At 40.5% G+C, this 10,443-nt stretch overlaps 2 protein-coding genes across 10 annotated transcripts in view; one reads left to right on the forward strand and one right to left on the reverse strand.

The window, feature by feature from the left end:
* Positions 1 to 10,443, forward strand: part of LOC119556407 (cAMP-specific 3',5'-cyclic phosphodiesterase) — a 128,781-nt gene that overhangs the window by 89,395 nt on the left and 28,943 nt on the right. Inside the window, exon 1 of one of the 9 annotated variants that reach the window (XM_037868599.1) lies at positions 2,125 to 3,304. The exons of 7 other annotated variants lie outside the window; for them this stretch is intronic. In XM_037868599.1, coding sequence (XP_037724527.1) covers positions 2,343 to 3,304 — 962 coding nt within the window. In that variant the 5' untranslated portion in view covers positions 2,125 to 2,342. Of the gene's footprint in view, positions 1 to 2,124; positions 3,305 to 10,443 lie in introns of those variants that run through there. One more of the 9 variants, XM_037868601.1, reaches the window with a different exon arrangement.
* LOC119556408 (katanin p60 ATPase-containing subunit A-like 2) lies at positions 3,962 to 5,543 on the reverse strand. The gene has a single exon (XM_037868604.1). The coding sequence runs from the start codon at positions 5,422 to 5,424 to the stop codon at positions 3,991 to 3,993; it is 1,434 nt and encodes a 477-aa protein (XP_037724532.1). The 5' UTR covers positions 5,425 to 5,543; the 3' UTR covers positions 3,962 to 3,990.

Raw genomic sequence — 10,443 nt, forward strand, 5'->3', positions numbered from 1 at the left:
GATTAATTTTATTTAAAAACAAAATCACAAAACAATTTTTTTATTTATCAATTACATTGCATTTCCTCAGACTTTAGTTCACCACAAATCCGAATGGTATTCTATATTTACTAAACGTTAAAGCTCTCTAGCGAATTAAATACAACTTCCTGTTGTAGTTGGCCTAGAGTTATTTCTTGAGCTTTACTTGGTCATCACTCACCAGTGATATATATACAGGAACGAAGTCGTTTTTGCTGCGCTTAATTCACTTTAGATGCCACTTCTCTCCCGTTTCCAATTTTCCACCGCCTTCGTAGTCATTTTTCCCAGCCACTTCTTTCAGTTTTTACCTCTCGGTTCTTCTTTTTTAATGCAATTTAAACAAATTAAAAAGTAGTGCGTGTGCCGAGGGCGGAAAAGGGGGAAAATGCCAGGGGTTTTCCCAGCAGCAGCTTCATCATCTTTTGCATCCATTAGAATTTGTTACGCTTCCTGCCCTCGTTGCCCTATGATAACTTTAATTAAACGCAATTGAGCTGGTTTGAGATTGGGTGCTAACACTTTTTTTTGTTGAGTAAATTAAAGTGGGAATAAAAAAGTTTTAAATAAAATACGTTTTAATCCTATATGACTTCAGGTTGGTAAAATTCCGAACTTTTATTTTGAAAAATTCACATTCACTACATTTTAAAAAAGGTAATAGGCTTGGAGTTATAAAAGGTTACTTATCTATCTAAAGTACTTTATTGACTATTAGAATTATGCCAACAATTTGTATTGTTTACTTTGATCTCTAAGAAAATGGCAGCTAAAACCCTTCGAACAACTTGTTGTTGTAACTTTTCCTAGTCTTACTGCCCGGAAAACTGAAACCACCTAATCCCCTATCTCTGTCCATCCCCCCTCCCCCCTCGGATTTTCCTTTCTCCGTATCGTTGGCTCATTGTTAAATCATTTCAATTATGGTCGAACTAAAAAGTAGCTAGTTTAGGTCAACAGCGGGGTTGTGTGCAGCAGAGGATGATGGAGGACATATAGAGATAGTAGTAAGGAGCATCATCAGATGGGTAAGCTGCTCAGGCAGCAACAACAACAACCTCCTCTGAGGGTCCTTAATGCCCCTTGTTGTTGTTATTGTTGTTGGTGGTGTTATCCTGTGCTTCTCCATACAATTTTTGTTGTTCCCCTAACAAGGCAAAAAAGAAAAGATAGAAAAACGAGAAATAGGAACGTTAACAAAGGCAAAAATGCTACTCGAGAAGTATACAAAAAAAAAAAACAAAAAAAAAAATAAGAAAAGTTGGCCTGCACTTAGAGTCCTTTATACGCTATATCCTATATCCTATATCCTGGTGTGTGCATGTGTGCAATAATTGTGCATTGATTATCATAATATTCTCGCAGCGCCATCAAAATTGCGCATAAAAATCACTCGCAGCTAGATAGACGAGCGTCCATCCAGCAGTTTATCCATCAGTTTATCCCCCAAGTTTGTTTGTCAGTCACTCGGAACGGAACTCGCATATATACATGTATTCCATATATATATATATATAAAGCAGTGGCAAACAGATAAGCAAAAAGCAAATGAAGCGTGGATCAGGAAACGGCAAACACAGAGAGTGGAAAATGTATTTGCAGTGGGTTTAAATGTGTTTACCAAACAGTGACTGCTTCACTGTGATTTGGTCCAAAAAAAGTACGATTTTTTAAGTGATTTTAAAGTGGAGTAGTAAACAGAAATTGAATAAAACATTTTACTACTTTAATTACAAATGTACTTAAATTAGTCTTAACTAACTATAATAAAATATAATATAATTATTATATGATCATGTTTAGCACCTCCAAAACAATGGGATCTCTATGTTGTGGTATTTTTGTTGGCTTATAACTTTCCTTTTTTTTTTGCTGGCAGAACCTTAGTTTTCACTACAACATTAGTGCCAGGAAATGTGACTCTCTCCAGCTGTTTTCCCTCATTTTCCGGGACTGTCAGCTCTGACCGTTGATCCATCATTCGGGCCACGTGTCTGTCAACTGCAGCCCCCCCTTTTTCCACCCCACCTCCTGTCAGCAGGACTTCCGTTTCCGTTCTCGCATCGCATCTCATCACGCTCGCTTTCTCTCTCTCTAAAATAGAAAACCAAAATGAAAAACCAAAATTGAAATTGAACTAATTAAAATGACGAACTAGTGCAAAACAATAATAATTCGACTTTAAACGTGAAAATCGAAAATAGCAAATAGAAAAACTTAAAACGACGACGAAAAAATGTCCAAGGATGTGCGCGCAATTTTCTAGGCCTTAAGGGGATTCTCTAGAGAAAAAAAAAAACAAATAACTGTGGAGTGCCAAGATGATAGCCACGCTGTTCATCATCTTTGCATTTATTCGGGCCTTTCCCTGGAGCAGAAAGCGAGGTCGACCCGCCTTGGCTTTGACCTTAATGCCAGAGGATCAGGATCGGGAAATGGAACGAGATCATCGGGATCGGGATCAGAAGCGTGAGAATAACAATCGGCCAAGACCCTCGATTTCGCTGGGACGGGAAAACGGCGATGGTATGGCGCCGAGGACACGACGAAAGTCCTCGAAATTCCACGAGGTCACCTTCAGCGGCAGTGTGGGCGGTGGCGACAGCGATGGCGGCGGCGGCGAGGTCACCAATGGCAACGGTGGTTCGGCCCTGGAAACAAGTCCCAACAAACGTCACTCGCTGAGCACCACCAGTAACTCCAGTTCGGCACCCTATCGCTATCTGAGTGGTAGCAGTAGATCCCGGGGATCTCGGGGCGATTGCCACGAGTACTATCAACTGCAACAGCAATCGACATCGTCCCTATCGAATGGTGGAAATCGTGGTAATCGCACACTCAGTCAGCGAAGCGATACGATGGCCACGGAGGCGGAGGGCGAGGAGTTCGAGGTGGATCCCATGGACGAGGACGATGAGGACGAGACCTATGACCGTGAGACTGAGGAGTTCTATAGCAATATTCAGGATGCCGCGGGCACGGGTTCATCGGGTCGCAGCAAGAGATCCTCGCTGTTTTCCAGATCGGATAGCTCCGCCACCACCACATCCTCGAGCGGTGGGGGAACCTTCACCGGCGGCAAGCGGAGATCGGCCGCCTCCATTCTGTCCTCGTCGATGTGCTCCGATCTGATGACCAGCGATCGCCGCAGCTCCACGGCCACCGAATACAGCGTCAAGTCGGTGACCACCGGCAATAACACGCAACGCAGGTCGAGCGGCAGGATCCGGAGATATGTCTCCCGGATGACGATCGCCGGGGCCAGGAGACGCACCACGGGCAGGTAACGAATAGAGAATAACCCCAGAAACTGTTTGAGATATGACACTTTAAAATCGGAATGCAATTGGCCAGGTTAAGGGCTCTAGAAGTTGAGATTGGGGTCACCTTTCAGGAAGTCATAAAAAAAGGAAACATTTTAATCGGGGTCATAAAATTTTGATTTTAAAATAATAGGAGAACTTAGCCACAATTTTTAGACCTCGTCACATCTAAAATCAGAATCCAATTGGCCAAGTTATAAGCTCCAGAAGTTCAGTTTGGGGTCACCAAATCTGTCAATCATTAAAAAAGACAGATGTTTCTAACAGGCCAGGAATTAGGATTTTTAAATTATAGAAAAATTCAACCACAAGGCTTTAGAGGTATACCACACTGAAAACGAAACATAATTATATAATAAAGATATAAGGTGGGGTGATATAAAGGCAATGGGGGTTAAGGCGAGGGTGTGTTGGGGTTAGTTAAGGATATGGTGGGGTTAAGATGAGGAAAAATTGAGTTAAGTTGAAATTACAGTGGGGGCAAAAGCTGTGCCTAACGTAAGGTTATTTCGGGGTTAAGGTTAAGGTAAAGGTTATGCTGGTGTTAAATTGTTCTTGTAATTTGCAGTATTAGTTGCAGTATCGATTTTATTTTATTTAAAAAAAACACTCGAGCTAGTTATACAAAATATATAGTATAGTGAAGTTATGAGCCATTCTCCTGCTGCCACTGCTCGTGTTTGGCCAAAAGTTTCTGGCCCAAGGGACGCACCTGCCGGAAGGCCTTCTCCACGTTGGCCTCGATCGCAGCCTGGGATTCCTTGGGCACTCCGGTGGATCGATCTCCCACCTTGGTGGCACAACGCACCCGGTGCATGCTGATCTCCTTGCAGGCCAGACGTATCTCATCTCCGGTAAACTGATCGGACATCTCCACCAGCTTTTGGAGCAGTCGGGCATTCAGGGAGATGCTAGAGCCCAAAAGTCGGCTGATCAAGCAACTTCTCTCCGCCTCATTGGGCAGCTGGACCAGCAATTTCTTCTCGAAGCGCCGCAGAAAGGCCTCATCAATGTCCCAGGGCAAATTGGTGCTGGCCAGGACAAAGACCCCTTTCAAAGTATGCTCCATGCCGTCCAAAAGTTGCAACAGTTCGTTCTTAAAGCGCTTGGAGCTCTCGTGATCCGTGACCCTGTCCCTTTTGGAGGTCAAACTTTCGATTTCATCCAGGAAAATCACCGATGGCGCCCGCTTCGCAGCCATGTGAAAGAGTACTCGGAGGATCTTTTCCGATTCACCGCGCCATTTGCTCACCATTATGCTGGCTGTTATATTGAAAAATGTCACCTGGCCCTGGGTTTCGGAATACAATGCCTTGGCCAGAAGGGTTTTTCCACTGCCAGGTGGTCCATGGAGCAGCAGGGATCTCCAGGGTTTCAGGCCATGGGCGAATAATTGGGGAAATTCAATTGGCGTTAGAACAGCCTCTTTGATCAGCTCTATAGCTCGCTGATTGCCACAGACATCCGACCATTTTAGCTTAATACTCTCCTGTAGTATAGTCGTTTTAACCAGATCCGCCAGGGATTGCCAATCCAGAGATGAGAAGAGAGCATCATCGCCACCCAAATGACCATGTTCGATTTCACAGGCATTTTCCTGGCCACCCGATTCCGCTGCAGTTTCCATTTTCTTAATCTGCAGCGGTTGTATTTCAGTATTCAAAGCTGCTGTGGCCGCGCCCACACCAATGTGCCAATTGGCCAGAGAAGCCTCTGTGCTCGAAGTTTGTTTCTTTGGCAATTCCTTAGGTTTTTCCTGCTTTGCCCCAGTCATTTCCACCTTGATTTTGGGTCCAATTTTCTTAAGAATCTTGGGGTATTTACCAAATTTTAGGTTGAAAAAGCTGGCGTACTCCAGGTACATGGCATCCAAATCGATATTGTCGCACAGTTCGTACTCCTCGGAGAGACGTCCTTCGGATTTCAGGGATTCAGCAGTTGAATAGTATCCATTCTCCACCAGATATCGATGCATCAGGTAGAGAATATTGCGGCGACGTGTGCTGAAATTCCTAACATCCTCACAGAGAACTTGGGCAGCCACCGTCGCTGCCACTCCGTATTTTCCCTGGGTCTTCATTCTATCGCTTTTCCGGGAAAATCAAGCTTGATTGTTTTCAGTTCCAGGAACTTTGTGTACTATCTGGCGTAGATTTTCTAGCAATTATTTTTCTGCCTCGAAAACGAAACGGTGTTGTCATAACGAATGGCAAGGGGTTGCCATGTTACGTGTTAGAGGTTTTCTATTTTTTTCTCGAAACATTTTCCCCGGCAACCGCTGGAACTGGAAAATGGGGGGAAATCAGGTGAAAAACTAAAGAGATTAACAATTTTATGTCTGCTTGTGGGCTAATTAAAAATGCAAGGAAAAGCAGAAAAACCTAGAAGTACTCCTTTATGGCATGATTTGTGGTTTGGCTTTTGTCATACAAAGGTTTTGCCAGATTAAAAGCTCTTAAAAAAAATTAAACAGGAAAACTAACAAGAATCTATGATAGTAAATAATTGAAAAATTAAAGAGTCCATAAATACTTTATATATATTCCTTAAATAGAATACTAATATTGTTATGAACTTAAAAGAATTCAAAAACATGAAACAATTATATTCTAGCAAGTATCTTCTCAATAGTTAATGATTTAAATATGCCCATATAATTTTCTATATTTTTTAATTTAAAGTGGTAAATAATATGCTTATTGAGTAAAACAAATACAAATATGTATATATATTTGCAAGTACCTTCTTATTGGTTTGTTTTATGGTTTCTACATTTTTAAAATATTTAAAACACCAAATTAGTGCACCTTATTTTCCGCTGTGTAGTTGTGTTGTTTACCCAGCCAATTCTGAACTAACCCAATCCACTGCCTCGCAAATCGCCGGATCAGTTGGCCGCAATTGAGTCCTCTCAATTGGTTAGTGCCCTTAATTGTTCGTTGTGCACTTTCACCCGCCCTACCCAGGTACTCGGGATTCCACCGCTTTTCCATCCGCATTTCCCTCGCTTTTCCTCCGAAATTCTGGTGAGCTGGCAGCATGCTCAATTTGGCGAGAGATGACGGCACCAGATGGTTAATCAAATGCACGACGCAATGAAATGAAAATCAGCGGATCCTGTCCGCAGACGCATACATGCGTACGTGCCACGCCCACTCGGTGGAAATTATTCAACATGCACATGCAACAGCAACCCACATTCCGCATTTCCCATTTTCCAGCCCATCCATTCATTTAACCTTGCCTTTAAAAAAGATTAACACACGGAGGAAAAACTTGACAATTTAATTGTTATATTTAAATGATCGTATTTGTAAATTTTATTTTTTCTCTGCAGTTTTTGTTCATTAATATCCTAGCAACCTTAATAATATTTATTGTAAAGTCCTTCTGGAAAAAATATTGATCATAAAATGTGTGTTGATAAAAAATGCATATATAAGTAAAATATTTTGAATATAATAAAATACCAAAGAACTATTTAAAATTGAAGGCAATAAAGAATGTGCCGAAAAGAAATTGCAACTTGGTCTTTCCTATAAATTCTCTGGTGTTGTTTCGATTTTAATTTTCAGTTTTATAGCTTCATTTACATATTTATATAGGTATAAAGTTTTAGTTTTCCGCAGTTTTAGTATAATAATATTTTAAATACGGTATTTAAATGGTATTTATTGTAAAAAAAATAAAAATAAATACTTGCCAATTATTATTCGCATTCCTTATCTTGATAATAAAATATTTATTTGGATTCTAAAATTTTTTTAAAAAATGCATAAGTACTCCGAAATGAAGTCTTGAAATATCAGTAGGTTCCAACTCTTTTTCGCTGTGAAAAAGTGGGTGGCTTGTGGGTGAATGAGCCCATTTGGTTTCGCCTCGCAATTTTAATTTGGTTTTTTTTTCCACCCACCCACCTCCCCAGCTCGCCTCCATCTTCGTCATCGTCCAACCTCCATGGCAGTCAGTCTCAGGCTTTTGTTAATGGCCTTGTGACAGTTTTTCTTTCCCCGCATCAGCCAACCCACTGAACACCACCTCTTTTTCGCACCCACAGTTGCAATCGGTTGCTTTGTCTCTTTCGCCAGCATTTTTCCTTAGGCTCTCGGCACTTTGCTTTGGTTTTTGGATTTTCGGTTATATTTTTCTTATTTTTCTCATTTTTTTTTCGAATTCTTTTCGGGGTTTCCATTTGCTCTCAAGGTTTTCCGACTAGCGGAATTTGTGTGCATGTATTGTGGGAGCGAGAGGCCACTTACCACTTGCCCTAGCTGTGTGTGTGTGTGTGTATAGGTAAGTGGAATCCTTCAAGACGCGCCTGTGTGTGCTTGTGATTTCAAAAACATCCCATTAAATTCATAATCATGTTGAAAATGTTTATAAATGCAGTTTAGTCATAAGAAACTAGGGAGTATTACTAAAATAACACCAGTATTTTTTAACTTAACATTAATATTATATTATGTTATATTTTCAAAAATATATCATCCCTTATTAAAGAGAAAAAGGACTTGTAGAATTCGCTTAAAGTCTGCTTGAAAGCGTTGCTGAAAGTACCTGAGTTTTCCTTTGTTTTCCCGGGATTTGCGAGGTATTTTCCTGCCAAAGGACTCTCACAGACACTCACTGCGCGTGTGTGGGTGAGCTGCGAGTTTAACAAACTAATTAAGTTGGCGCTGGGCGTTGAGTTTAGCGCTCTTTTTTAGGCGAACGAGGCAACCTTTTGTCTAGGGCAAACGTACATACATACTCATAAACATGATCCGAAAACAGAAACTCACACACACACACACACACACACACAGACCGACAGCTGCCTCACTAACACACACTCGTGCACACTTACACCCACGCAATCAGCATGCGTCGTTCATTTATTTGCACATATAATTAGGCACATGAAGAGCCGCCGTCGGGCACACTTCCGTTTCTCCCGACTCCCCTGCTCCCTTTTCGCCCCCTTTCTCCACCCCTTTCGCCTTAGCTTTCTCCGCCCCTTTCTCCACCCCTTTCTCCTGGCACAACAACAATGCCAATCTCCCGCCAGCCAGCTACTTTCGCCTTCATCCGGCTTGAGTGCGACTGTGTGGCTTAAAGCACGTCACGGCTTAAATGAATTGAAGCCCTCCACCCACAGCCACACTCACGCACACATACACAAAAAAAGGACCACCCATCACCCTACAAAAAAAAAAAACACCCAACAGCACCACCACCGCCTCACGACTATGTAATTGTTTTTGGAGGCGCCTGCAAGTATGCAACTAGAAAAATAAGAAGCTCTGGGAGTTGTTCAAAGGATAATGGTGAATATACTCTAACTTAGAGATGGAACAGCATCGATAATAAATAAAACATCGATAAGACATTAAAAAAAATATCGACAATTATAAGACATATAAAAAATATTGTTAATTATGCAACTGGAAATGATTAAAGGCAGGCAGTTCAAATAGTAATGATAGAAATATATAATATAAAATGGTTTAGTCAAAAAACTCAAAACTGATCGATAATTGCTTCTTAAAAGCTTTGCCAAACACCGATTAGTTATGAAATATATGTTTTCAAGACTTTGTAAATTTAACAATGCTACATTTTGAAAGCTATACTTAATGTTGTATAGCTCTTTAACAAAAATATCGATAGTTCATTCCTAAAAGCTTGCCAAACATCGATAAGTTAAGAAATATTATTTTTAAAATTTTAATGGTAAATATATTCGGCTACCTATAATGTTTTACAACTCTTTAAGTTTCTTTAAATATAAATCAATACGTTTTGCCGCAGGCTTTACTGGGAAAAATTCGGTAGATATATAATACCAGGTGGGTTGTTTGTCTCAAAGTTGAGTGACTGTTGCCAAGCCCCCGGCGCCGACAAAGCACCTAACAACGGAAGTATCTAGTTTATAATTTCTCAGAATTGAATATTTCTCCAAACGGATCTCAGACACAAGCCACAGTTCTCCAAGTGTAGCACAAGTTTAGTGAATTTTTCAAAATGCTGGACAGCGGCTATTTATTTATTTTCGCCATCTCTTTCGCCGGCCCAGCTAGCCCTCTCTTTCACACGCAAAACAATTGTCCTGCTCTCGCTCATCTTTTGTTTCTATTCGGCCTTTCCTCACGCTTTTCTCTCGCTTTTTGTTTGGCTCGTCTGCGTTTTTTGTGTCCTGGCTGTGACAGGACGCTTTATGAGCTTGAGTGTTGTTTTTTGTCCCCATGTTCTGTAAGTTTTTTCCGAGTGTTACGACAGGTCCTTGGGATGTCAGGATAAGCAGGCGCCAAGTATTTGGCGACTTTGGAGGGAATGAATTCTGCATTCATGGTGCGAATGAATGCACGAGTGCATTGCAAAGTAACTAAATAAATATTGGACAAAGGAAGGATAAAAAAGGGCGGCAAAATAAGCAGATAACTGAATGGTAAAGAAAAGGGATAATTGAATTTAGCAAATTAAAGTTAACGGAATAAAACTGATAGGGAAAATCCCGATGTATCAATAAATGTAAACAATTTAAATGTAATTCATCTGGTATTAGACTAAATTGGTACCCATTTAAAACCAAACTAAGTTATCTAATCTAATCTAAAGTAATTTAAATTTTGATTTTTTCTCTAAATTAAATATGTAAACATAAACATAGTTTTCTCTTCATTTTTTTGCCCATGAACCTTAATTAACAGAAAACAGTACGCTTTTCCAGTTAACAAGGTTAAATAAAAACCTAATGAATTTGTATCCCATTTCTAGTTCCTCTTTCGACCAATTAAAAAATTGAAAACCAGTTGAAAACCACACCAACTATGTATACATTTTCGCATTTGTTTTGACTATGCAAAAATAAAATAAACTTCTGGCTGCAGAGCAACAATATTGAGTGTGCATAACACCATTAAAAATACAAAAAAATTGACGAAAAAGGAAAACGGGAAAATGTATGCCCAAAACTGGAAACTGAAAACTGAAAACTGAAAACTAAAACCGAACTAAAAACAGTTTGTCGCCGACGCTGCTGTTGCCATAACTTTTGCGGAAAAGCGCCACAAAGTATGCCAGGGAAACTGGCGACATTGTTGCTCACCGCCCTCATTTT

The sequence above is a fragment of the Drosophila subpulchrella genome, chromosome X (assembly GCF_014743375.2).
Source record: "Drosophila subpulchrella strain 33 F10 #4 breed RU33 chromosome X, RU_Dsub_v1.1 Primary Assembly, whole genome shotgun sequence".
NCBI classification, from domain to species: Eukaryota; Metazoa; Arthropoda; class Insecta; order Diptera; family Drosophilidae; genus Drosophila; species Drosophila subpulchrella.

What these genes read in the sequence shown, in the direction of transcription:
- LOC119556408 (XM_037868604.1), bottom strand. Translation starts at nt 5,424, where the DNA reads ATGAAGACCCAGGGAAAATACGGAGTGGCAGCGACGGTGGCTGCCCAA.